Below are 27,784 nucleotides of genomic sequence, written 5' to 3'. Positions count from 1 at the left end.
TTCCTGAGCTCTGCTTCACTCACAGCTGCGGGCTCTGCCCGCTGAGGCTGATGGCTGTTTGCTTTTCCTTCCTGGACCTGAAGGTTTCCCTTTCTTGCTCTGAATTAGGCAGCATAGCTGGCTTTTTTTAAAAGAAAAAACTACTTGACTACCTTCATCAGAAATCTCCTGTAGTGTGTTAACACGGTGACATAACATTAATAGAGCTCCTGATACCAAATCGTCGTTTCTGGGTAAATCCTCTCTGGCATCTTTTAGTGTAGTAGTGACGGGGTTTGATTTACTTCTGTTTTGTGATATTATTTACAGTGTTTTTTTTTTTTTTTTTTTTTACTGATCTCGGTCTGTAGCTCTCTTTTGCATGCAATGTTCTGGTTTTGGTATGAGAGCTATGCCAGCCTTCTATAATGTTTTGGGAAACTTTCCAGTATTTTCTACGTTCTGGAGTAATTTAAACAGCGGGAATGATATTTATGTGATGCATAAGGCATAGCAGTTGGAAAGACTGAGCTCGACTGGTATATACCGACACGGGGAAGTAAAGATAGGTTGATCGGTGTGTGGTGGCATTTGTGGAAATACGGACCCACGAGACAACTCTGTTGCCGGATGCACGCCTGAGGCTGGAAGGATGCCCAGTGAACCTGTGACGGGAATCGCCTCTGAGGAAGGGCAGATGAGACTTGGCTTCAAGAGGAGGCCGGCTTTCACTCCTCCAACCCACACCTGTGGGAGGCAGCACCGGGGGCTGGACCGCCGCCGCCCCTGTGCCTTCCCGCTTTATGACTCGGGTGTCGCGGTCTCCGCGCCCGCCCGGGAAATGGGATGCGAGCACCCGCCGCAGGCCGTTGTGGGTGGCGGGCGGTCTGACCAGAGGAGGCCCACGGACGGGGTGCTGCGTGCACTTCCTTTTCCAGTTCTCAGGTACCGAGCACCCCAGAGTAAGCCCGAAGCACTAGGTCTGTGGGTGCTGTTGTCTGGGGTTCTCGCTCTCCTTTTCTCTCCTTTTCTCTCCTTTTTTCCGTATAAAGACGGCTGGAAGCGAATGTGGCCTGGGGCTAACACACTGTCCTTTTGGGGGGGGGGGGGGGGCGGTGGTTCTGGCCTGATGTGCCTCGCGCTTCCTACTTGCAAACCCCTGCCTCCCCTCCCGGCGAGAACGACGGGTCCCTGCGGGGCGGTGGGGAGCAGGGCCCTCTGGGCTCTGTGGGCTCTGGGCCTCTCAGGCGTTCCACCCCTTGCTTACGGTTGGTTTTTCTTGAAAGGCTGGACACGGTGAAAGATTTTCTAATTTATCGTTATGACTTCGGTAAAAAGCAGAACTTTTAGAAACATAAGACGAAGTGGTCGTTGACTTGCGCTGCTACGCGGGAGGTGAAGGCCAGTGGCCTGTGGCGGCCCTGCGCCTTGGAGACTTCTCGCAGGTGGGGTCCCGGGGCGTCAGCCGTCCGTGCCCAGATGAGGAGGAGACAGTGACGAGGCAAGGAGACCAGCAACACAAATGAAACTTAAAAAAACAACAGTGAAAACAGACTTGTGAAGTCCACAAACTTAAAGCAGGTTTAACATGTTTAAGGGTTTAAAATGGGAACCAGCTATCTTGAAAAGTGTGGTTCATACGTCAGGTTGTGATTCACGTAAACCTAGGCTTGACATTGAATCCTGGCCCCGGGACTTCTAGCCTTGTGAGAGAAGCCAGAAATCTGAATTTTGTGTAAAATATCCCAAACTTTAACTGTCGGCAGCTAAACTCTTGACTTACCGGCGGGCTCTACTTCTTAGCATTGTTTTCTTTGTGGTTTTGCTCTAACTAGGATCGCAGTTTTCACACTTAACTCATCAGGCTCTGCTCAGAGTTAATATTCTACCTCATTGAAAGTTTAAGATTCTTGCAACTGTCTAGATTGATTTACTTCCTCTCCCATGCTACAGTCGTCATACGTATCTATTAAGTTACAGTCCCCACAATCATAAAGTTTGCTTTGGTAACATGAATTTGAAACTAAGAGGAACAAATAGTCATTTATATTTACTCATTTATTCAATACTTCTGGTGCCTTTCCTTCCTTCTCAAAGATCCAAGTTTCAGGGGCACCCGGGTGGCTTAGTCGGTTAAAGTGTCCGACTCTGGATTCCGGCTCAGGTCATGATCTCAAAGATCATGGGTTTGAGCCCTACATCAGGCTCTGCACTGACAGTGTGGAGCCTGGTTAGGATTCTCTCTCTCTCTTCCCCCCTCCCCTGCCCCTCCCCTGCTTGCACTCTGTCCCTTCAAAATAAATAAACTTAAAAAAAAAAAAAATCCAAATTTTAGTCTGGTCTCATTTTTCTTCCCCCGAAGAACTTCCTTTAGCATTTCTTGTAGTGGAGATCTATTGATAGCTTATTAACTTGTATTTCTTTTAAAATGTATTTTTGCCTTCATTCTTTTTTTTTTTTTTTTTTTTTTTTTTAGTGCTTATTTATTTTTGAGAGAGAGAGACAGCGTGCAAGCGGGGGAGGGGCAGAGAGAGAGGGAGACACAGAATCTGAAGCAGGCTCCAGGTTCTGAGCTGTCAGCACAGAGTCTGACACGGGGCTCGAACCCATGAACCGCAAGATCGTGACCTGAGTTGAAGTCAGACGCTCACCCCACTGAGCCACCCAGGCACCCCTCTTCTGACTGCTTTTGAGATTTTCCCTTTATCTTGTGTTTCAGCATTTTGACTGATGTGCACTTGGGTGTGGGTTCTTTTAGATTTATTGTGCTGCATTTCTTGCATCTATAAATTTATGTTTCACCCAGTTTGGGAGATACTTCTAGCTGTTTCTTCCCCCAATGTTTTTTCTGTCTCATTCTTTTCCTTCTCTCCTTGTGGGTGTGAGTGGGAATCCAGACGTTTTGATATTGTTCTGTAGAGTGCTGAGGCTCGCTCACTCACTTTATTTCTTTTTTTAAAGTTTATTCATTTATTTTTAGACAGAAAGAATGCAGAGGGCACAGAGAGAGGGAGTGAGAATCCCAAGCAGGCTCCGCACTGACAGCACAGAGCCCAACATGGGGCTTGAACTCACCATGAGATCATGATCTGAGCTGAAATGAAGAGTCAGGAGCTTGACCTAATGAGCCATCAGATGCCCCTCTTTCTTTTTTAAATTAATTTTTCTGTTTTTTAGACAAGATAATTTTTAACTATCTATTTTCAAGTTTCCTGACATATCTAATATGCTTTGGATATATATCTAATACCCATCCAATGATGCTTTGATTTCAGTTACAGTATTTCTCTTGTAAGATTTACATTTGGCTCTTTTTTTAAAAATAGTTTTTATTTCTTTGTTACATTTCCAGTTTATTATTTTATTAATACATTTTTGTTTATGTTCTTGAGCATGGTTATAATAGATGCTTTACAGTTGTTATCTGCTGGGATGCCTGGGTAGCTCAGTCGGTTGAGTGTTGGACTCTCGATTTCAGCTCAGGTCATGATCACAGGGTTGTGGGATCAAGCTCTGTGTCTTGATCTGTGGGATCAAGCTCTGCACTGAGCATGGATCCTGTTTGGGATATGTGTACTCGCTCGATCTGTCCCTCTCTCTCCCTCTCTCTCTCACTACCCCTCCCTCCGTCTCTCTCCCCCTCCCCTGCCTGTGCGCACTTGCTCGCTCTCTAAAATACAGATAACATTTTTTTTAATTAAAAAAAGTTTTAAAATTCTTATTTGCTGGATTTTAATATTTGGGCCATTTCAGGGTGAGTTTGTGTGGTTTCCCTGTTTCTTCATATGTTTAGTTATTTTGGGTCATATCCTGGATATTTTGATGATATGCTGTAGATGCTCTGGATTCTGTTATGTTCCCCTTAAGAGTGGTAGTGTTTTTTTACTTTTAATTCTCTTAAGATACACGTAACATGAAATTTATCTTTACTAGTTTGTTGTTGTTCTTGTTGTTGTTTTTTGAGAGAGAGACATTGTGCATGTGTGTGAGTGGGGAAGGGACAGAGGGAGAGAGAGAATCCCAAGCAGGCAGCCTGACTTGGGGCTCAGTCTTACGACTGTTGAGATCATGACCCGAGCTGAAATCAAGAGTCAGATGATTTAACTGAACCACCCAGGTGCCCCGTCTTAACTATTTTTAGTGTCCGTTCAGTAGTATTAAGCACATCCGCCGTGCTGTGCAGTCGTCCCCACCGTCCAGCCCCAGAAGTCCTCATCTTGTGAGTCCGAAACTCTAACGCCCATCAGATACCGACTCCTCGTCCTCCCTCCCCCCAGCCCCCGGCTCCACCAGCTGCCTTCTGTCTCTGTGATCTGGCCGCTCCAGGGACCTCCTGTAAGTGGAATCATACAGTGTTTGTCCCCTCGCGACTTATTTCACGGGGCACAACGTCCTCCAGGTCCATCCGTGTGGCGGCCGGCGGCGGGACGTCCTTCCCGTTCGAGGCCGAGGAACATTCCGCCGCGCGGAGGGACCACGTTTTCTCACCCGCGCGTCTGTCGGCGGACTCTGGGTTCTTGCTCGTCTTAGCTGATGCGAACAGTGCTGCTGTGGACGTGGGTGTGCAGACATTTCCTCGAGGCCCCGCTGTCCGTTCCTTTGTGTACAGACCCAGAGGTAGGGGTGCTGGATCCCGTGCTGGGTGTGGCTCTAGCTCTGTGGGAGCCTCCACCCTGTCCTCCACGGCGGCTGCACCACTTCACATTCCCACCGACAGCGCGCAGGCCCCCAGTTTGCCCGCACCCTCGCCAACACCGGTTGCTTTCTGTAGTTTTTTCGAGAGTAGCCATCCCACTGGGTGTGAGGTGGGATCTCATTGTGGTTTTGCTCTTAAAAGTGGTCTTGTGGTTTATTTTTTGTCTAGCAGCTGGAATCTCGCTGCACTTACTTTATAAGCCAGGCTGTGTGGTCTCTGCCCCACATATGTGTCGGCCTGGGATTTGGGCACAGTCTGTCTGCGGGATCCGGAGCTCTTCCTCCACGGCTCTCACCCGTTGGGAGTCTTACTTCTTGTAGGGTGTTCCGGGGGTCCTCTCAGACCCTCCTTCGGCGCGAAACTAGAAGCCAGGACGTTCGCCCAGCACTGTTCCTTTCTTTGAGGAGCAGAGTCCCATTTATTTTCTTCCTGCTTTGTCTCTCTGTGTGTCTTCAAGTAATTGTGCCATATATACATGTTACATAATTAAAAAAAAATTTTAATGTTGATTTTTGAGAGACAGGGCACGAGCAGGGGAGGGACAGAGAGAGACAGAGAGACACAGAATCCAAAGCAGACTCCAGGCTCCGAGCTGTCAGCACAGAGCCCGACGTGGGGCTCGAACCCACAAACCGAACCGTGAGATCATGACCTGAGCCAAAGTCAGGCGCTCAACTGACTGAGCCCCCCAGGTGCCCCCGTAATTATTTTTTTAAGTAGGCTCCATTCCCAATGTGGGGCTCGAACTCCCCACCCTGAGGTTAAGAGTCACATGCTCTACTGACTGAGCCAACCAGGCATCCCTGTTTTTTTATGTTTTTGCCCACTTCGGTCTGACATGAGCTGGAATCATTTGCCTTTAAAAAAGTGTTGCGTGAGCAAAAGCACGTGCGCTCCCACGTCTCCTGGTGTTGGCAGGCCATCCGGTGTGCCTGACGCCGAGCCGGATCTTGGCCCGTTAAGTTTGCTCTCCTCTCCTGTGTCTCCTGCGGGGTCTGGGTGGAAGCCCCGGAGGCCACAAGCCCTCGCGGCTGCACTGGAGGTCTCTCCACCACAGCACCGTCGGCGTGCTTGGCCAGATGATCCTGTGTCGTAGGGGCTGTCCTGTGCGGAGAAGGGCATTTAGCAGGCTTCTTGCCCCCTCCCCAGTGGTAACAGTCAAAATCGGTGCCAGACGTTTGTCCTCGGGCAGCATGGGGAGCGGCTGCCGTGCACGTGTGGACCTCTCTGGTGTGTGCACTCTCGCGCACTTGGCTTTTCCCTGCCGCCCCTGCCGCTGTGCCGCCTTCTCGGAGGGTCCCAGGGCACTCTTGGTGAAGGCGTGCCTGCCTGTTCCTTGTTCCTGGCTGCCTTTTGGGCTTGGATGCCGTCACTGGGTGTCCCCACGTGGGGACTGCAGTCCTGCAGCAAAGACCTCATCGTCACAGGCAGCCTGAGGGGTCTTCCTAATGCTCGTGGGTCCCCCAGCGGCCCGAACGGCACGGTGCGAAAGTACGTCATGGCTCAGCAGTGTTGACCTTGGTAGTGAATCTCCAGGAGACAGCTGAATAGAAGGCACCATTACTACGATGCTTCTTGTCATCAGCCCTTAACTTGGGCCTGGGCAGGGAGGGGTGGATGACAGAGATCAGATGACTGGCCTGAGCATAAAGCACACCTGATTTGGGCTGTCTTCTCACTTTGTTACTCTTGATGTTTTGCTTCCCCCCATCGTCAGTCTGGAACTAGTGATGGGCCAGGCATTGGGAGATCTCGTTTTCGGCTGTGCTGAGCAGTCACCTTGGGCATTTGCCGAACCTCTGCCTGGGAGCCCCCCTCAGCCGTGCCCAGATGATCGGTTTGGTTTCTGAGCCCTTCCCTCTTACCCTTTTGCAAAGGCCGGCCTGTCTCTGTGCCAGCCACCTCAGGTACCAGCACTCACCGCCATGGGGCCCATGGAGCCGCTTGTCACAGCCACACTGCTGGCTCGTGGTGGTGGCATGGCTTGTGTCTCCTGGCCTGACTTTTGTGTTCTCCCCCCTTAAAAGTGGTTCCCTCCTCTTCCCTTCCCCCTTCCCCCTTCCCCCTTCCCCCTTCCCCCTTCCCCCTTCCCCCTTCCCCCTTCCCCCTTCCCCCTTCCCCCTTCCCCCTTCCCTTCCCCTTCCCCTTCCCCTTCCCCTTCCCCTTCCCCTTCCCTTCCCCTCCCCTTCCCCTTACCTTCCCCTTCCCCTTCTCTCTTTCCCCTTCCCTTCCCACTTTCCCCTTCTCTCTTTCCCCTTCCCTTCCCACTTTCCCCTTCTCTCTTTCCCCTTCCCTTCCCATTTCCCCTTCCCTTCCCATTTCCCCTTCCCTTCCCATTTCCCCTTCCCTTCCCATTTCCCCTTCCCTTCCCATTTCCCCTTCCCTTCCCATTTCCCCTATTTCCCCATCCCCCTTTCCCCTTCCCCTTCCCTCTTTCCCCTTCCCCTTCCCTCTTTCCCCTTCCCCTTCCCTCTTTCCCCTTCCCCTTCCCCTTCCCTCTTTCCCCTTCCCCTTCCCTCTTTCCCCTTCCCCTTCCCTCTTTCCCCTTCCCCTTCCCTCTTTCCCCTTCCCCTTCCCTCTTTCCCCTTCCCCTTCCCTCTTTCCCCTTCCCCTTCCCTCTTTCCCCTTCCCCTTCCCTCTTTCCCCTTCCCCTTCCCTCTTTCCCCTTCCCCTTCCCTCTTTCCCCTTCCCCTTCCCTCTTTCCCCTTCCCCTTCCCTCTTTCCCCTTCCCCTTCCCCTTCCCTCTTTCCCCTTCCCCTTCCCTCTTTCCCCTTCCCCTTCCCTCTTTCCCCTTCCCCTTCCCTCTTTCCCCTTCCCCTTCCCTCTTTCCCCTTCCCCTTCCCTCTTTCCCCTTCCCCTTCCCTCTTTCCCCTTCCCCTTCCCTCTTTCCCCTTCCCCTTCCCTCTTTCCCCTTCCCCTTCCCTCTTTCCCCTTCCCCTTCCCTCTTTCCCCTTCCCCTTCCCTCTTTCCCCTTCCCCCTTTCCCCTTCCCCTTCCCTCTTTCCCCTTCCCTCTTTCCCCTTCCCCTTCCCTCTTTCCCCTTCCCCTTCCCTCTTTCCCCTTCCCCTTCCCTCTTTCCCCTTCCCTCTTTCCCCTTCCCCTTCCCTCTTTCCCCTTCCCCTTCCCTCTTTCCCCTTCCCCTTCCCCTTCCCTCTTTCCCCTTCCCTCTTTCCCCTTCCTCTTTCCCCTTCCCCCTTCCCCTTCCCCTTCCCTCTTTCCCCTTCCCCCTTCCCCTTCCCCTTCCCTCTTTCCCCTTCCCCTTCCCTCTTTCCCCTTCCCTCTTTCCCCTTCCCCCTTCCCCCTTTTCCCTTCCCCCTTTTCCCTTCCCCCTTTTCCCTTCCCCCTTTTCCCTTCCCCCTTCCCCCTTCCCCCTTCCCCCTCCCCCTCCCCCCCTCCCCCCTCCACCCTTCCCCCTTCCCTTTCCTTTCCACTTTATCATTTTGTGACTCTGTCTCATTTCCATGATACTGGAGCTGCCTCCTATGACCGAGGGATTATCTAAACGTCATACATGGTCTCACGATAAACCACACAAAGCCGTAGAGGTGTCAGGATACTTCTGTTAGGTTCTAAACGTGATGTTTCTTTTTCTTTTTGTTTTTCTAACACTGTAGTGCTCTAGATACGGAGCGCCTGGGCTGAACGCAGTTTAGCATCAAAAGGGTCCTCTTTCTGTCGAGAAGATTGCGAAGCGTGTCAAGATGAAGCAGGCACCGGAGACCCTCGGCAGCACGAACGGGAAGTCCCAGAACTGTGAAGTGAATCGCGAATGTTCCGTGTTCCTCAGCAAAGCCCAGCTCTCTACCAGTCTACAGGAGGGGGTCATGCAGAAGTTCAACGGCCACGACGCACTTCCCTTTATTCCATCCGAGAAGCTGAAGGACCTAACGTCCCGTGTGTTTAATGGCGAGCCTGGTGCTCATGATGCCAGATTGCGCTTTGAGTCCCAGGAAGTGAAGGCGCTCGGGACGCCGCCCAGCACCACCCCCATCAAAAACGGCTCTCCGGAGATTAAGCTGAAGATCACCAAAACGTACATGAACGGGAAACCTCTCTTTGAATCTTCGATTTGTGGGGACAGTGCTGCTGCCGTGTCCCAGTCGGAAGAACACGGACAAAAACCGGAAAATAAGGCCAGAAGGAACAGGAAGCGGAGCATAAAGTACGACTCCTTGCTGGAGCACGGTCTTGTTGAGGCAGCGCTGGTGTCCAGGATCTCGAGTCCCTCCGACAAAAAGGTGCCCGTGAGGAGTCGTGGCCCGGGTGGGGTCGAGCGCAGCAGCCGGCTCCGGCCAGGCCCCTTCAGGGGAGGAGAGTGTGCCCCCTTGCCCTGGGTGCACCGGGCTGACAAGGGAGCCGGGCTGTGGCTGCAGGCGACCCTGTGTTAAGTCTCACAGCAGCCCGCGAGCCAGTTGTGAAATAGGGACTTGACTAAGTGTTGGAGAGTGAAATGGATAAAAAGAGGTAAAACCGGTTTCGAAACCCAGGTCTGGCCAGTTCCACACCCCTTGACCTTCAGGACTTAGCCGGGATCTGGCTTCTTGGTGCCATGGGGGGGGGGGGGGTGCTGTGCAGGGGGGCTCCTGTCCTTCCACATGGTTTGCCATCCGCTCTTGTCTCCTCTACCCGGTGGTCCCGCAGACGGTCCGCCTCCTTGAGGACTGGGTCTGCCTTGTACCTTCACGCTCTTGGATCCCAGTGCGGAGCCCAGCACTTGAACACGTGTGAGCAGGTGTTCAGTCATCAAAGACGGGTGGAAACCCCTGCTTGTGATGAAGGACTGTAGGGCTTTATGTCACCATGTCTTAAAGTGGCACTGCGATGGCCCACTGCTTAAATGAGTATAAGCCGTGTAAAGCGGCCAAGGAACCTTGGCCTTGGCAGAAGGAACTAGGGAGGGTGCCAAGGGCTGACGGCGTCTGTGGTCTATGTGAACAGAGGCTGGGAGGGGCCTGGGGTCCTTCGGTCTTTAGTTGAAGCTCCAGGCCCACTTGCAGGGGTAGGGAGAGGGAGCCTGCAACCACTTTGGGTTGGTATCCTCACCGAGGTTGGAATATGTAGTTTAAAATGACACTTGAGGAATTTTATTTACAGTTTCCACAGATAAAAGGGAAAATGTTCAAAATTCCCTTGAAATCGTTAAAATAATGAAGATTTTTTAAGGTTTAGAAAAGTGAGTGCTCAGGAGCTGTTTGGCTCTTGCTAATGTAATTGCCACGGTGAATTTTTTAAAAAAATAGATGAATTTAGCGAGCTGGGCTGATGCAACGAGGGTCTGAAGTTCCCGTGGTTGTGGGGGACCTCGCTCGTTCACAGGGAAGAGGCTGGTGCAAGTTACTCCTGCTCTGCCAGTCGGTTTTGATAAACTTGGGTAAATACCTGAGTTTTGACTCTCATCTTCAGAGTGGGGTGGTGATCCTCCACATGGGGCTCTCACGTGGCTTAGAGGACACGAAAATGCAAAGCTGGGGTGCTGTGGGCTAATCGGAGAGCCAGCACGTAGCAGCTGTGTGCCAGCCCTTAGCACCGTGCGCACGGGTCCTCATAACACACAGTGAGATCTCAGAGCCCTTATCCTTGGTTTACAGACGAGGAAACTGAGGCCCAAACAAGTTCAGCAACTTGCCCAGGTATGTAGAGCTCTAGGAGAAGGCTCAGGAAGTCACAGTCAGGAGGAGGCCAGGAGCCATGCTGACCTTGCTTGTCCCACTGGAGGGACTGAGAGAGGAGTGGGACAGCAGTGGCCCCTGTCAGGCCTCCAGCTCCTAAGTGACTCATGTTCTCAGGAAGAGAAATGGAGGCTCAGAGACCCCTAGGACCCAGATCACAATGCAGCTGAGACTTGTTGCCAAGCCCTCCTGAGGTTCTTGCTACCCTGGGTCCTTTTGTGCTGGGTGACACAAGTGCTCCCGAGAACTGACAGACACATGGCCGGGGGGCGCGGGAGGGTCAGAGTATGGATCCACGCTTCCACGAAAATAACTTATTTGACTAGCTGAGTAAAGCACCATTAAAGACCACCCACCACACCAAGGAAATAGAGCTATGTAGGGCCCTTCATAGTCGGGTACCTACTGTGTGCGGTTTGATGAAGTGATAGCAGGGGAAGCACTGTGTGTGTGTGTGTGTGTGTGTGTGTGTGTGTGTGTGTGTGTGTGTGTAACCTCTAGCCTGCATAATCTTTGGATAGAAGATTGGATTTAGGGGTACTTAGATTGTTAGTATGTATTTTGTTGTTCATTTTCAGGTTGCGGCTAAGAAAGAGTCCTGTCCAAATACTGGCAGAGACAAAGACCACCTGTTGAAATACAGTGTTGGCGACTTGGTGTGGTCCAAAGTGTCCGGTTACCCTTGGTGGCCGTGCATGGTCTCTGCTGACCCACTCCTTCACAACTACACCAAACTTAAAGGTATTGTGTTCATGGACTGTTTCTCTGTCTTTCTCCTTTTGCACTTAATCTTTCTAATCTCCAAACTTTTTTCTTACCTTTCCTTCAACAGCCCTACTGTGGTGGTTCTTTTTTTGTCTTCCTACTTTAAAAAACTGTGCTAAAGTACACATAACATAAAACTGACTGTCTTAACCACTTTTAAGTGTGCAGCTGAGTGGTATTGAACACGTTCACAGCATTGTACGACCATCTCCAGCGTCCGTGCCAGAGCCCACTCACCTTATGGGTCTGGACCTCTGTGCCCAGTAAACGCTGACCCCCATTCCTGCCCCTCCTGGCCGCTGGCGCCCACCGTTCCATTGTCTGTCTCCTTTTTGTGGTTTTGGTTTGCAGCGCCCTCAGGACTAGTGGTGCTGAGCATCTGTTCACATGCTTATTGGCCATTTGTATGTCCCTGCAGAAGTGTCTGTACTAGCCCTTTGCCCGTATGTGAATCCGATTTTGGTTTTTTTTATTGCTGAATTTACTGTGGTTCATTTTTGCAACTTTAAAGCTAATACTTGATTGGGATGTAACACATTGCCCTTTCTTTTTATATCCAACTCAGACATTTACCTTACCTGATTGAATTAGTATTATTAATTGAGGAGTGGTCGTGGCTTTATGTTGCTTTTCATGTTAATTTATTATCGTTTTAGATATATAATGATTGCTTGTTTCAGCGTGATTTTCAGAAATAGCATTTTTAAAACTTTTTATTTTTTTTCATGTTTATTTTTTGAGTGAAAGAGTGTGAGTTGGGGAGGGGCAGAGAGAGGGAGACACAGAATCCCAAGCAAGCTCCGGGCTGCCCCTGTCAGCACAGAGCCTGATGCGGGGCTCAAACTCACAGACTGCGAGATCGTGACCTACGCCAAAGTCGGATGCTTAACCGACTGAGCCACCCAGGCACCCCTAAAACTGTTTGTTTATTTTTGAGAGAAAGAGAGAGAGAAAGAATACAAGTGGGGGAGGTACAGAAAAAGGGGGACAGAGGATCCAAAGCGGGCTCTGTGCTCTCAGCACAATTGACAGGGCTCGAACCCACAAACCGTGAGATCATGACCTGAGCCTAAGTCAGATGCTCAACTGACTGAGCCACCAGGTGCCACCCCAGAAATCGTATTTTATGCTAAGTTTGAGTTATAAAGATGTCCCAGTTTACTTTTTAGGCCTGTGGGGAGAAGGAAAAACCAGAAATGATCTTTGCATCATGAAACTTGGGAATATAAATTATTGCACGGAGCAGTTGGAGAACAGGGTAAGAATACAACGTGTTGATACAGATTAGAGCAGATCCTGACATAAGCAGTAATTGGAGAACTCACAAAACATAAAGACTCTTGTGTTTCTGGAGCGAAAAATGAGTTTGGATGGTTTGAGATTTTTCTGGAAAGTTCTTTTAAGGTTTGACTTGAGTTTGAAGAAGGCGCTAGGTGGTGAGTACAGGGTTGGAGCTGAGCCAGGTAGCACCCCACAGGGCTGTGCACCCTTCCGCAGTGTGGGTGACTAGAGCCGGGGGCTGGGCCGGGCGGGCTCCTGGGCTTCCTCGTGCGGTTGTCCGGTCAGCCTCGTGTGGCCTCTGGGCGGGACTCGGGACGCGGCCCCCCTGTTGCCCGGCTGCAGCCCTGGGTGGGGCTGCTGCTCACGCCGGCTGGCTGCTGGGGAAGGGGCATGGGGGCGCCTGCCCGGCCAGCGGACCGGAGTGGGGGGATGGGCTCAGGACGAAGAGGTCCACACTGCGGTGGCAAGTGCCTCCGTCTGAGTTGTGCCCGGCCTGCTGTCCCTGGAGGTGGTTGGCCTCTGCCTTGAGGCTCGGGGACGCGCACCTGCTCAGCACGTGCTGTGGCGGGCCGGCTGCGGTTCCCGCCCCGTGGAGGACTGTCGGCATCCTCAGCTTGCCAGAATTGGTGGTGGGGGGGTGGTCTCTTCCACAAGCCTTCGGGGGCCCCAGGATGCACCCCGGAGGCATCTAGACCTGGAGTGTGGAAAGAAGTAGTTGAGACGGAAGCTGGGTGGCCACACAGGTGCAGACGTGTGGCGTTGCTGGACCCTTCTCAGGGCTCAGCCGCCGGCACGGGGCTCAGCCGGCTAGGTGTCCAGCTTGATTTGTCCTCGGGTCGTCCTCTCACTGTCGTGAGCCCCCACGTCAGTCCGGCTCTGCGCTGGGTGTGGGGCCTGCTTGAGGTTCTCTCTCTGTCTCCCCCCTGCCCCTCCCCGCTTCCACTGGATGTGTGCGTTCTCGTCCTCTCCCTCCCCACCCCCTGCCCCGGCTTGAGTGCACACATGCATATTCTCTCTCTCCCCCCACCCCCCCTCCTTCTCTCTCTCTCTCTCTCTCTCTCACTCACTCACTCACTCAAAATAAAGAAACAAGCCGGCCACACAGCAAACTTAAGTAAAAGTCAGTGGGGCCTTCATGGCTTCCACGTCTCTGGTCTGCCTAGCACATCACAAGCAATTTCTTTTTAGTGTCTGGGGATTTCTGCTCTGTTTATGTGAAGCTCCTAGCTTGTCCGACCCTTGTAACTGAAGGAGGCTTTTGAATGTCTCTTTGTTCCAGCTACTGGGATGAATTAACTTTAATTTCATTACATCTTCCCCGATGTAGAGCAAAAGAATTCCCGCAGTCTCCAGCAGCCTGTCCAAATGACGTGCAGACACAGCACGTTTTAATTCATCTCTCACTTCCTCTTTCTTTACTCTTAGAGCCTTCACTCCGGCCCAGGATTTTTACTCTTTTGCCTACAACATTGGAGCATTCTTCTTCCAGCTGAGGCGTGGGCTCTGGAGTTAACCTGCTGGGGCCCCGCTCAGCAACTTGGTCTGGTAATGAACCACTTAATTTAAGCCCCCGTTTCCCTCTGTATGAAAACGGAGGGTAATGATACCAGCCCTTGTTCGGGAAAGTCTTAGCGTGGTGAGTAGTGGGCCTTCAGAATCAGGGCTCTTTCTTGACAACGTTCCTGTTTGGCCACTTGTTCTCCCCTGCACGGCCCTACTTTTGGGTCATTTAATTTAAGGAATTTTGTGCCATTCTTAGTCGTCCCTTGACGTCCCCAGACGTGGCCTGGCTTTTACAGCAGTGCTGAAGAGTCACACTTGAGTTCCATCTTGTCTTTGTTTGTTTTGTGGAATGTTTTATTTATCGTTTGCTTGCTTTTTTTTTTCATTAAAAGAATTTAAAATTTTTTTTTAATGTTTGTTTATTTTGAGAGAGAGAGAAAGCAAGCATGAGTGGGGGAAGGGCAGAGAGAGAGGAAGACACAGAGTCCAAAGCAGGCTCCAGGCTCCAAGCTGTCAGCCCAGAGCCTGACGCGGGGCTTGAACCCACAAACTGTGAGATTGTGACCTGAGCTGAAGTTGGACGCTTAACTGACTGAGCCCCCCAGGCGTCCCTGCTTGCTCGTCTTCTATTTAAAAACGTTCCGAGCATATAGTTCAAAGTGGGACGGTATGCTGGCCACCCGTGCACCGTCACCTGTGTTTGTGAACTTTAGATGTTTCTTTTGACCTGTTCCATCTCTCTCTGTCTGTGAACACTCTCTCTCTGCCAGCCCGCGGGAACGTAGGCGCAGGCCTCCTGGTGCCTCACCTGTACACGTCAGCGGGGTCTTCTGAGGACAGGGACCGCTTCCCGCCCAGCTCAGCACCAGCTACATGCAGGGGAGCCCTCCAGCAGTGACACGACGGCCCTTGGGTGGACTTCCCCAGGATTTTCCCTGTGCCTGTGTTTTTCCTTCCCTCGGGATTGGATAGGGTGCCTGCGTTGCACCAGCTGGCCCGGCTCCTCAGGCCCCCGCGGTCCAGCACAGCGCTCTGTGCCCCCAGCCCCGTTCTTAACTCTGCTGCCGTGTCGTGATCAGACTCAGGAGTCCCGTGTAGGTGTTGAGGGAGGGGGCTTATGTGGGGCCCGTCACCAAGTACCTGCTCCTCGCAGTGCGTTCCTCCAGGAGTTGTTTGGGGACACAGGGGAGGGGGCGCTCACGATTACAAGCAGATCGCCTTGGGAAGAGCGGTACTGTGCTTTTGAAAAGTAGTTCAGAAGGAGGAGGGCCCAGGTGAACGCCCTGCCCTCCTGCCAGCTGATAGGAGGCTCGCATGACCTCTGAAAGGAAAAGGGGTCAGAGGAAACCATGAGGACACGTGTCCTGGTGGAATTGCTTCGGGAGCTCTTGGTGTCTGCTGTCCCACTTCTCGGTCGCTGGTGGCCGACAGAGCTCTCCAGTGGAAAGGTGCAGTCCTTTTTTGTCACTAGTGAGTGCCCCGTGGCCATGCGTGGGCACCACGTCCCCCCGCCAGCCCTTCCCCACGCCCTCCCCACTCCTTTATGACCCACCGGCTGAGCAAATGTACCTGCCCGTTTTTATCCTGCTTCCTCCTGTGTTTAATTAAGTGGCATTTTTCTGTGAAGATGAGCTTCTTCGTAAACACTTAGTTATGTATTACAGTCCTCACTCTTTAATGCCCTGGTTGTCCCAGATTTAACCAGCAGAAGTCCCATTAAGTCCCTTTCAGCTGTGTCCTTTTGATGTGTCTCAGTGAGCCCGTGAGGGCTTCCTTGCGGAGCCCCCCAAGACGCTGCATGCACACTTACACTCTGCCGTGTCCGCCATTTCCTGGGAGGAAAGCTGGGTCCTTTAGAAGACGGCGGTGTGTGGAAGCCCACGTGTGGGCACTGCTTGTGTTCATGGCTGTGGGAGACCGAGAATTCACCAGGGATGTGTGAGGTAGGTCTCCAGGCAGGACACGGAGACCTGGCTGCAGGTGGAACTTTGGGGTCCGTTTATGATTTCTGAACACTTGGCATGCAGCAGCCCCTGGTGGGGTGACATGGTGAGTGATGGGCAAGCTTTGGGGGCTCAGGCATCCTCACTGGGGCAGGACAGGGACCCGAAGGAAGGATGGCTTCTGGCATGGCGCTGGCTGAGCATGGGGATCTTTTCCTGTGAGGCGCAACTCCCTCACCCTACCCCTACCCCACCCCAAGTTTTCTCTTTTTTTTGCGTAGGCGTACTTTTTTTTTTTTTTTTTTTCCTACTTATCACACTTGGATTTATAGTTGTGGTTGAATCTGGATCTTAGTAATATACTCAGATTTAAAAACCTGATGTTCAACATTCATGCGGACGAGAATACAACTCCTAGACCACAGCTCAATCCAGGCTCCTTTGAAAGTGTACATTCCCTTTGAGAAGCTAAGTTAATGAAAGTCTTAACAGCATGTTTGTAACAGGGGCGCCTGGGGGGCTCAGCCGGTTGAGTGTCGCCATTCTTGATTTCGGCTCAGGTCATGATCTCACGGTTCCTGGGATCGAGCCCCGATTCGGGCTCTCTGCTGACGGTGTGGAGCCTTCATGGGATTCTCTCTCTCCCTCTGTCTCTGCCCCTCCCCTGCTCACACTCTGTCTCGAAATAAATAAATAAACAAACGTTAAGACAGCATTTTTGTGATACGCAGTAGCAGGACTTGTCTGGCCTGTTATTTACCAGGGTATCTTAGATGGATGAGCAGCTTTGAGGCCTGACTCAAGTTGGAAACAGAAGATAAATGTAGGTTTTTAGATGCTACACTATGAAGAGAACAATTCTCTTGCACCTGAGAGCTTCACCGTGTCCAGGGTACGCCCGTATGGCACTAGTCTCCTCATCAGATAACTGCCGTCTGGGGTCCAGTCATTTTCTGTTGTGGAAAAAATTTTTGTCACATTTTCTGTTACGGAAGGTCACCCTCATTGCTCTATTTCTAAATTCCAGCATTTTCAAAAAATATGATAGGTAATCTGGCCTTCTCATATCTTGGGTTATCATATCGCTTCATAGTATGATCTCCTTACTGATTTTTTCTTCTTGGCTTATTCTTTCAGTTACCAAGAGAGGTATGTTAAAATAATCGACTGATAGCCAACCTGCCTTCTTCTGGTGGCAGTTTTTTGTCAGTGTCTGCTTTCCCTGTTTTGGTGCTCTAGTGCCCTCCAGGGACTAAACCAGGAAATTCAGGCATGGTGATGCTTGTCCTTTATTTTCTGTGGAACTCTGTGGTGTCATGTCCTTGTGATTTTGTCCCTGTTCTCTATTCTTGCTTCTGTAGACACTTGTCTGCATTTTTTTTTTTTTTTAATTGCTGCTCTTCCTGCCTGGAGCTTCAGCTGCAAAGCAGCCTTGTTTCTTTGTGGGGTCCATTCTGCATGCATGGGTGACTGCTGTCAACTCAAAGGATTCACAGAATCTGGAGAGATTCTTGACTCATTCTAGCTCATTCTAGCCCAGAGGGTCACCTAGCCCAGAGGGTCTAGCCAGAGGGTCACCTTGAGTCCAATGGGCCATGATGGGGACAAAAGGATTGTAGTGCAAAATTAGGTACCTGGGTTATTGGTGGAGGATAGGTTCTTTTAGAAGGTTGTGTGGGTAGGGGGAGTCAATGACAAGTGTTTTCATACTGAACATGACTGATGAACATCAGAAATCACAGGAAGAAATAATTACTAATAAATGGTGGGACAACTGGTTAATTATGTGGTAAAATAAAACACTGAGATATTCACCTCTTGAAGCAGTGAAATTCATATGGATTAAAGAAACCCACAAAACTAGGAAAACAACTGGGTTATATTGCTACCAAATTTCTAGACAGGAAAGAACTTCAAAACTAATTATATTTATTTTACAAACCTGGGATCAGACTATAGTATTTTTCTCTGCTTTTTTTTTTTTTTTCCCACTTTATCTGTAAGGAGTATTTTTTTGTGTAATTAACTATTGATAGAAAATAATGTAAGTTCATATTGTTTCATTATATGCACTGTAACAGACCTTCTTTGTCATGCGAATGGTGTGACATATGCCTATAGTCATTTTCGTGACCAAGGAAAGTTCTTTCAAAGTATTAAAGTAATGGAAGAAGTCACAAATCTCTTAACATAGTTTTTAATCTCACCTATTGTAAAATCAAAGTGTACGTACTTAAAAAAAATTTTTTTTAATGTTCATTTTTTTGAGAGAGACAGCATGGTGGGGGAGAGGCGCGCACACACACACACACACACACACACACACACACACACACACACAGAATCTGAAGCAGGCCCCAAGCTCTGAGCTACCAGCACAGAGCCTGACACGGGGGTTGAACCCACAAACTGGGAGACCATGACCTGAGCCAAAGTCAGACACTTAACCAACTGAGCCATCCACATACCCCAAAGAAGTGTGCACATTTAACAAACAAATCAAATTCTATTGAGAGTTTAATAGTGAAAAATAGTCCAGTCTCCTCCTTAGGTCTAATGTATTTTTAACACTTCCAACATTTTCTTCTAGTTTTAACTACTTTTATTTTTTTTTAAAGACTTTATTATTTTTTTCAGAGCAGTTTTAGGTTCACAGAAGAATTAAGGTACAGATAGTACACCCACATACATGCACAGCCTCCCTTCCCATCAACATCTTCCACCAGAGTGGTACATTTGTTATACTCAATGAACCTACAGTGATACATCAATCACCCTAAGTCTGTAGATTAAATTAGGTTCCTACTTGGTGTTGTGTATTCTATGGGTTTGGACAAATGTGTAACGACCTATATCCATCATTATAGTATCATTCAGAATAGTTACACTGCCCTGAAGAACCTCTGTGCTCTGCCTATTCATCTCTCCTTCCCTCTGAACCTCCAGCAAACACTGATCTTTTTACTGTCTCCATAGTTTTGCTGTTTTCAGAATGTCGTATAGTTGGATTAACTACTATTCAAAAAAATTTTTTTAAACATTTATTCATTTTTGAAACAGAAACAGAATGTGAGTGGTGGAGGGGTAGGGAGAGAGGGGGAGGCACAGAATCTGAAACAGGCTCCAGGCTGTGAGCTGTCAGCACAGAGCCCGACGCGGGGCTTGAACCCGCTAACCATCAGATCATGACCTGAGCTGAAGTCACATGCTTAACTGACTGAGCCACCCAGACTCCCGATTAACTACCATTTTTGATTTATCATTTAGATATTTTCTGTTGATTTTCTATTATGGAAAGTGATCCCTTCCATTATTTCTTATTTCTTTTCATCCTCTGCATATAATTAACTTGCTGTTTTTATTACATCAAACATAAATGTTCACATAATTTTGACTGTGTAAATATCATTGAGTGACAAGAGAAGTGTGTTCTATAATTGCATTTTCTTTCTTATACAACCTTTTTTTTCCCCTGGAGTTAATTATTGCCTTTGTTTTGTTTTGTTTTGTTTTGTTTTGTTTTGTTTGAAAAAGTAGGCTCTTATGCCCAATATGGAGCTTGAACCTATACTCCGAGATCAAGAGTCACATACTCCACTGACTGAGCCAGCCAGGCACTGCTGCTTTTACTTTTAAATCCTGTGCTTTGCTGTCTATACAGCCTTATTTATTTTTCTGTCCCTGAAACTCCTCCTTTTATATAGATTTTTCTGTTGGGGGGAAAATGTGAAAACCTGTGTTTGCCATTTTCCTTTTCTGCTCCCTGGATCTCATTTTTTAACCGTCCTTCCTTGCTGCTCAGATTTTCTTTTGCTATGGAAATGTTCTTTTTTCTCATCTTTTCTTCCCCTGGAGCTCTGTGCTAGAATTTTCCATTTTCCTGCTTCAGTCTGGACTGCCAGCACTCTTTTAACCTTTTGCGTTATAGTAATCTTAGACTTCTTAAAGATGCTTTCCTGAGTTACGTGCATTGTTCTGTGTGGTTCCACACTGTGCTTTTGGTCAGTTTTCCTTTTTTGCTGGAATATATTTTTGGTATTGTAAGAAAGTGTGTATGGGTTGTAAATTTGTGGTTCATAGGATGCTATTTCTCTATCTTCACATTTGATTGATGGTTTGGCTCAACGTAGAATTTTATGTTGAAAATAATTCTTTTCAGAATTTTGAAGGTATTACATGATTTCCTTCTAGCATCCAGAATTGTTCTTGAAGTACTATTACACTTTTCCATTAACATGGAAGCTGTCTTCCTTCAATGGCTTAAATGTCACAAAGATGTACCTTGGTGTGGGTATTGGATGAGACACTTAGAATTGTTTTAGTTCTGAGACGTGGTCTTGTGTTGTTAATTCTTTGACAACTTTCTCTGTTTCTCTCTCTAGAAGGACAGTTACTTGAGTATGGTCCTTCCTGGATTGATCCTATAGGTTTCTTACAGGAGTAGATATTTTTCATCTTAATCTTCTTCTTTCTGGGAGATTTCTTAACATACCTTCCAAGCTTTCTTAATGATTTTATTTTTTCATAATTGTATTTTAAAGTTTCTGATAGCTCTTTTTGTTTTCTTTACATAGCAAACTAGAGATTTTCTTTGTCAGGTGTCCTCTCTTCCTGGCATGGTGTGTGTGTGTGTGTGTGTGGCCCTGCAGAGATTGCTTATTTTTGTGTATCTTGGGCTTGTTTATGCTAGAGGCTTCCCTGGGTCCCGGGAGTCCTGGATGCTGTGTTTGCGTTTGAGAGAGCGCCACTTAGAGCTGCTGCAGCCCGTGTGTGGGGAGACGGACAGCTTATCTTAGAGGGTCCAGCTGGCCATCGGCCACTTAGTTGGGGGGATCTCCAAAAGACTCAATGGAGACATTTTTCCTCTGGATGTGTTGGTTCTGTAGAAAGTGTTCTTGGATTTCTTTTGGCCAGCGTTCTCTGTGAAGGAACAGGGCCTGGCGGTCCTCCCACGGAGATCCCCCTTTCTCCCTCCACTTGGCACAGAGGTCTGACCTTTTAACCAGCTTGCTTGTTTTCAGCCTCACTCTTGTTCAGCCAAATATGGCATTTTGGGATCCTCTCTTGGATTTTGGGCTCAAGTGTCTCTTTCCTCACCCATCTCCCTTCTGGCTGCACTGTAGGATGTGGCTTTTTCCTTTCTGCTAAGAGGAACAGCAGTGGACATCTGAGGGGTTACCCTGTGGCCTCATGGCTGCCCTCAGAGGTCATTGGTACCCTGATTCCCCCTCTGAGCATTGTGAGTGAGTAGCCGGCCCAAGGTTGCCCAGCTGGTAGGTGATGGGGTTGGGATTTGAACCCGGGCCATCTGACACCAGTCTGTATCCCATTCATTGCTGCCTAGTACCCTCTCTGTTGAATGGCCCTTTTGCTGATGTCCTCTCTTACTTTCTTTATTTGGTAATCTTTTTAAGTGGATCTTGACGGAGGAGATAAAGGAGAGCATTTATTTACTTTCTTTCCTAGTCGAATTTGAATCTTACCTAAGTCCCTCATAAATGTGTTTCCTTTCTCTTTGACATGGAGCTTGGTGGGGTAAAAAGAGTAGGACTTTTTTTGAGGTTAACAGACTGAAACAGAACCAAATAAAACAACTTCAAAGCAGCTTCCAACTTCATATCACTAATTATTAATAGACTTGCCTAATTTGATCCCAAATTCTAACTTTCAAGTTCTAACATTTTATTTTAAAAACTAGGTCAGAAAAAGAGTGCACGCCAGTATCACGTACAATTCTTTGGTGATGCCCCAGAAAGAGCTTGGATATTTGAGAAGAGCCTTGTAGCTTTTGAAGGAGAAGGACAGTTTGAAAAATTATGCCAGGAAAGTGCCAAGCAGGCACCCACGAAAGCTGAGAAAATTAAGGTGATAGATGTTCCTTAAGTATAATTTTAGACCAAAATAATTTTTACTCTTAATTTTTACCTTATTTTGAAACTATGGTTGCTTGATATATTATAATGATTTCTGTCTATCATTGTTTGATTTTGCCCAAGTATGCTGTGTTACAGAATACGACAAGTGTCCTTAGAGACCTAGTTTATTCGTTTTACTCATTGGATGATAATCAGATAATTTCTTTTATAATTTTTATTTTTCTTTGTATACATAAAAATACATGAAATGTTATCTATGATATATACTATGTAGTGTATATGTTACATTAGTTAAATGGGATTGGAATTGGTTTAAAGAAACAGTTATTACATTGGGCTGAATTCTGTCTAAACCTTCAAGTAAATTGGTTTTTATAGCTTTTGATTTCTAAATTTGTCTGGAATTCTAAAAATATTCTTCTTTAAAGTGGGTTAACTTTTTTGTTTATATAATGAAATTTACAGTGTCTTATGTTTCTCTTTTCAGCTGTTGAAACCTATTTCAGGGAAATTGAGGGCCCAGTGGGAAACGGGCATCGTTCAAGCAGAAGAAGCTGCAAGCATGTCGGTGGAGGAGCGGAAGGCCAAGTTCACTTTCCTCTACGTGGGGGAGCGGCTTCACCTCAACCCTCACGTAGCTAAGGAGGCAGGCATTTCTGTGGAGGCTCCGCCTCTGGGACCCATGGTAGAGCCCTCAGGAGTCCCCGAGGAAGCTGCTGCTGACCCCAAGTCCATGCGAGAAGAGGGCGTTCCCGTCAAGAGAAGGCGGAGAGTGAAGCTGTCTAGCTCTGCCGAAAACCGAGCGGGTGACCCTGGGACAGTACAGAGTACTCCTCAAAAGATGGCAGAGGCCGACCCCAAGAGAGGAGTCGGGTCTCCTCCTGGGAGGAAGAAGGCCACGGCCTCCGCTCCACGAAGCAGGAAGGGAGATGCGGCATCCCAGTTTCTGGTCTTCTGTCAGAAGCACAGGGATGAGGTCGGTACTGTGCCGGGTTCTCAGTTGGGCGTTTATTCTGGGGGTTCCTGAGTTTGGGGAACATCCTTTCAGCGCAGTCCTTCCGTTCCGCGGTGCTCTCAGCACGGTCTGTAGTGAGCTTTGCAGAGGTTTGAGCTGTAATACGTGAGCGTTAGGGAACCGCCACTTTCGTCCTAGAGGACGGAGATGCTTGCCTGTGTGCTCCGGGCTACTAGAACGTCCCTCCCGTTGCGGATGAGGAGACAGCAGGGACAGAAATATATCGATAGGGCAAGCGTTGGAACACTTTTCTTGATCACCTTCCTAGAATGCGGCATCGGTTAGTACATGGTGATAAGGCTTGGTTGTAAAGAGCTGAAGGGATTAGGCCCCCGGCCTTGGTTATGTTCGATATTACATGTAGTGATACACGGGTTGGAAGGGGCTTTCCTTAGGAACAGAAGGGCGTAATGGGAGAAAATCGAGTGTGTGACTCACTGTGTTGCAGAATCAATGATCCACTCGGTAGACGGAGAAAAGGCATTTGATAGAATTCATTGCTCTTTGATACGAAGTTAGCAAGCCGGGATTAGAAGGTGACTTCCTTAATCTGTGGAAGGGTATCAATCAGAAGCTTTCGGCAAGCATCACACTTACTAATGAAACATTAGAAACATTCTCTTTAAAACTGTGAACAAGACAAAAATGCCTTTCTTTACCACTTACATTAAGTGTTGTAGTGAAAATACTAGCCAGTATAGTAAGATAAGGATAACGAATAAAAAAGGCATAGTTGTAAAGGAAGAAATAAAGCTGTCATTGTTTGTAGAGGTCTGTGTAGAAAACTTCAGAGAATCTACAGGGGCGCCTGAGTGGTTGTCGGTTAAGCATCCGACTTTGGCTCAGGTCATGATCTCACAGCTTGTGAGTTTGAGCCCCACGTTGGGCTCTGTGCTGTCAGCTCAGAGCCCACTTCAGATGCCCCTCTCCCCGCCCCGGGTGCCACCGAGGTGGAGTAGCACGCACACGTGCGTGCTCTCTCTCTCAAAAATCTAAAAAAACATTTACAAAAATATTTAAAAAAGAAAATCTTCAGAATTGATAAAAGTTCACTAGGACCGGTATACAAGAACAGTAACAAAGAGGAAATCAACATAAGACAGATACCATCTGAGGCACCTGGCTGGCTCAGTTGGTGGAGCGTGCGACCCTTGATCTTGGGCTGTGAGTTTGAGCCCCACGTTGGGTGTAGAGATTACTTAAAAATAAAATCTTACCAAAAAAAAAGATACCACTTATGACAGCAACAAAAATATAAGGTATCAAGAAATAAATACAACACACCCCTTTGTTTATAGCAGCATTAACAACAGCCAAAGTGCAGAGAGAGCCCAAATGATGAACAGGTAAAGGAGATGTGATGTATGTATACAATGGAATGCCACTCAGCCATCAAAAAGAAGGAAATCTTGCCAAATGCGATGATGTGGATGGAGCTAGAGGGCGTTATGCTAAGCGAAATGAGTCGGTCTGGGAAAGACAGATACCACGTGATTTCACTCCTATGTGGAATTTAAGAAGCAAAACAGATGGACACGTGGGAAGGGAGGGGAGAGAGGGAAACAAACCACAGGAGACTGTAAGGACAGGGAGCACACGGAGGGTGACGGAGGGAAGTGGGTGGGGGGTGGGCTCGATGGGGGATGGGTACCACGGAGGGCGCCTGCTGGGATGAGCACTGGGCGTTGTGCGGAGGTGACGAGACACTGGATTCTCCTGGAACCGACATCACACTACATATGTTACCTAAGAATCATAAATAAAAATTTGAAGGAAGAAAAGAAAATATAACAAAATATGTATGACTTTGGGAGAAATAACTCTTGGTGTCTTAGCAGACCTGCGTAAATACACACGTTAATATATAGGAAGGTTCCGTATTCTGAAGTTGAGGTTGTCAATTTACCTTATGTTAAACTATAAATTCCATATAATCCCGATACAACTCCCAGTAGGAATTTGTTGGCACTTTGTAAGTGGGTGATGAGTAGCCACGTTGAGGAGAAGCCCGGCCTGAGGACTTGCCCACCACACAGGAGGTTCTGTTGCTGGGGGCAGTGGCGTCGGCCGGGATGTTCAGGGCAGCGGCCGCACCCAGAGAAGAACCTGGAAGCAGATGGGGAAGGGGCGCGGGCAGCTGGACAGTCTGGACGGGCGCCGGGACCGCCCAGGGCTTTCAGAACTCAGCCACTGCGGGACAACTTTGTCCTTGGGGAGAGGGGAGGATTTCTTAAGCCAAACCGATCACAGGCCCCTGAGGAGCAACGTTAAAATGAAAGTTTATGTGACAGGGACACCGGGAACAAAACGAAAGGACAAACTGGGTACGGAGCTCAGACCATTCTGAAGGCTGCGAAAATGGCAATTTCTAGAAGAGCCTGGGCAGCCAGTGCATCCACAGAGAGAGGTCACTCTGCCTCGCTGGCAGCCAGGGAACCACAGAGGACTGTCCGCGGCTGCCGGGTGAGCGCCCCAGCCCCGCGCCTCGGGAAGGACGGGCAGAGAGAGCCCCATCGTTCTTCACACTTGGTTTCCAGAGAAATTTGGTGACGTATAGTGGAATTGAAGATCCGTGGTTTTTTGTTTTTGTTTTTTTAAAGTTTTTATCTTAAAAATTTACTTTTTCATTCATTTGAGTAATTCTACACCCAACGTGGGGCTTGAACTCACAATCCTGAGATCAAGAATCACATGCTTCTCCAACTGAGCCAGCCTGGTGCCCCGAAGATGCATGTTTTTTCTGTCTTGTAAGGTCACTCCCGGGTACTGACCCTGCAGAAGGTGGCCCACGTGCCCAAGGAGGTGGCATGGTGTTTGCAACTGAAAGGTGGTTAAGGGAGGGGCGGGGCTCGTGTGTTCCCGTGGCCGACTCGGGGCGGCGGCGAAGGGGCCGCCGCCAGCCCAGCAGGAGGCCGTCGGCCGGAGGACGTGCAGATCCCGTCACTCGTGGGAAGTGTGAAAAGTGCAGCGCACCCCCCGTTTTACCCCCCCATCTGCCTCATCTGTCCCCGAAGAGCAGCGTCCCGGAGCGGAGAAGTCTGCCCAGGGAGGAGCCGCGGCCTCTGTCGGACTGGAAGCGGTACGGGGCGCGGAGCGGCGCGGACGGTCCCCGCCGGGCCCCCGTTGTGGCTGCCGCGCAGCTGCGTGCTCTGGGAAGCAGGGCAGGGCTCTCGACCCCAGCCAGCCACACTCCCGTCTGTTTGTCCCTGGCCTCTCCGCGCATCTGAAATTACGAGAGAAAAGCGGGTGCCCGAGGATTCAAACCGCTTTCCCGAGACCACCCTTTCTGCCTTTGGGGACCCATCCCGCTCTCAGGATGGCCTTTCTAGTACCAAGGAAAGTGGCAAGAGCAAACGGAAGCCTCTCACCCCAGACACTGCGCGTGTGAGGTGCCGGGCACCCGCGGAGTCCCTCAGCTCCGAGCGCCTCTCCAGAGCACGTGACGCACAGTTTGCCGTGGCGTCCTGCTGAATGCAGAAGCCCAAACTGAAGGGTGCCCGATGAAGCTTCAGTTCACACTCAAGATAGGCGCCCTGCCCTGCCCTGCCTGTACCCGGTCTCTGTTGGGGATGGGGTATGAGGCCCATGGGCCCCTTCCCTCCCAGCTGGGTGCGGGCGTTGCTTGGTTTGGGGCGATTATCGTCGTCAGAAGAGTGATGACGCCTGGATGGTCTTTAACTGTTTCAGCGACTTTGTTGTGAATACAAGCGTGTTTGTGCTGGTTCTGTGATAAGTAATTGTAGGCTTGAACTGGGGAGGCTGCTCTCTGATTCGCCCTGGAAAATGATCTGGGTCTCTCTAGGTGGCTTTTTCTTTTTGAGGGGTGACGGTGAGTCCAAGGATGGCTTTTGTTTGGTAGTTAGTTGATGAATCATGGCCAACCCTTGAGGAACAGAGTTGGATGAAGCCTTCCCTCTGCTTCCTGCCCCCTTTTCCAGGGTCACTAGATAGAAGACTGGGACTCTCAGGGATCTTTGGCTGCTACCCGCGGGCTTTTGTTTTGAAGTTCAAGTTCCTTCTTGCAAACGAAGGAGAATATTCTGCCTTGTGAAGTGGGTTGAGTTCTTCATTAACGTGCTTTGCTTGGTTCTCTCTGTCCAGCAGGCTCAGCTCACAAGTGTCTGTTGTGGCGTCCCTGGAGCACAGTGGTGGGGCTGCAGTGGGGGTGGTGAATAGTTTGCTGGGAGACAAAGCCCGCAGTGGGATGGAGTCCTGCTGATGAGGACCTGGGCGGGGGTGGGGGTGGGGGTGTGGGGGGACTTTGCAGGCAAGGAAGGGAGAGCAGCTGGGGGAGCCCCACTGTGACGAAAATCCCAGGAAGGATCTCCCAGAGGCTCCAGCATCAGTAGCAATGTCATTGGTTACTGATGTGTGTGGTCTCAGTTTCCAAGTTTTAAAGAATCTGTTTTACCTTCCCTGATCCCAATTTTTTATCAATGCGATAGAAGCGAACCGTGCTTCATGTCTTTCTTTGTACGAACGTTCGTGGTAGTTGTGTAGTATTGCGTAACACATTGCCTCAGAACCTAATGGCTTAAAACAAGAGCACGCATAGGGACGTCTGGGTGGCTCAGTCGGTTGAACGTCCGACTTTGATCTTGGCTCAGGTCTTGGTCTCAGGATGGTGAGTTCAGGCCCCACGTCGGGCTCCGCAGTGGGTGTGAAGCCGGCCTGAAAACCGCCGCCACCACCACCACCACCACCACCACCACCACCACCACCACCAGCACCACACGTGGATCCGCCCACAGTGTCTGCAGGTCGGGGGTTTGGGAGCAGCTCAGTGGTTCCGGCTCCGGGTGTCCCGTGAGGTCACAGTTAAGAGGGGGGCTGGGGCTGGGGGATGGTCTTCCGAGGTGCTGCACTGATGGCGCCTGCGGGAGGCCTCAGCGCGTGGTCCTGTCCGTGGGGTGGCACCGAGGCAGGCTTCTCGTGGAACGGGTGATCCCGGAGGGCAGGGCGACGTCTTCTGGAAGTTCAGACTTGAAAGCCGGTGGGCTGCCTGTCTACACTGTGCGTTGGCTACGCTGGCAGTGCCACTCAGCAGGGAGGCGGGAG

At 49.6% G+C, this 27,784-nt stretch overlaps 1 protein-coding gene across 5 annotated transcripts in view; it reads left to right on the top strand.

Moving 5' to 3' along the window:
* The window catches only part of NSD2 (nuclear receptor binding SET domain protein 2), an 89,409-nt gene that overhangs the window by 22,149 nt on the left and 39,476 nt on the right, over positions 1–27,784 (top strand). For 4 of the 5 annotated variants that reach the window (XM_042937102.1, XM_042937098.1, XM_042937100.1 and 1 more), the window contains exons 2-5: positions 8,289–8,912; positions 10,922–11,084; positions 21,534–21,700; positions 22,199–22,687. In XM_042937102.1, the coding sequence (XP_042793036.1) occupies positions 8,376–8,912; positions 10,922–11,084; positions 21,534–21,700; positions 22,199–22,687 (1,356 nt within the window). In that variant the 5' untranslated portion in view covers positions 8,289–8,375. Of the gene's footprint in view, positions 1–8,288; positions 8,913–10,921; positions 11,085–21,533; positions 21,701–22,198; positions 22,688–27,784 lie in introns of those variants that run through there. The other variant, XM_042937103.1, reaches the window with a different exon arrangement.

Source organism: Panthera leo, chromosome B1 (assembly GCF_018350215.1).
Source record: "Panthera leo isolate Ple1 chromosome B1, P.leo_Ple1_pat1.1, whole genome shotgun sequence".
Classification (NCBI taxonomy): domain Eukaryota; kingdom Metazoa; phylum Chordata; class Mammalia; order Carnivora; family Felidae; genus Panthera; species Panthera leo.
This window is presented reverse-complemented; position numbering and strand designations above follow the sequence as displayed.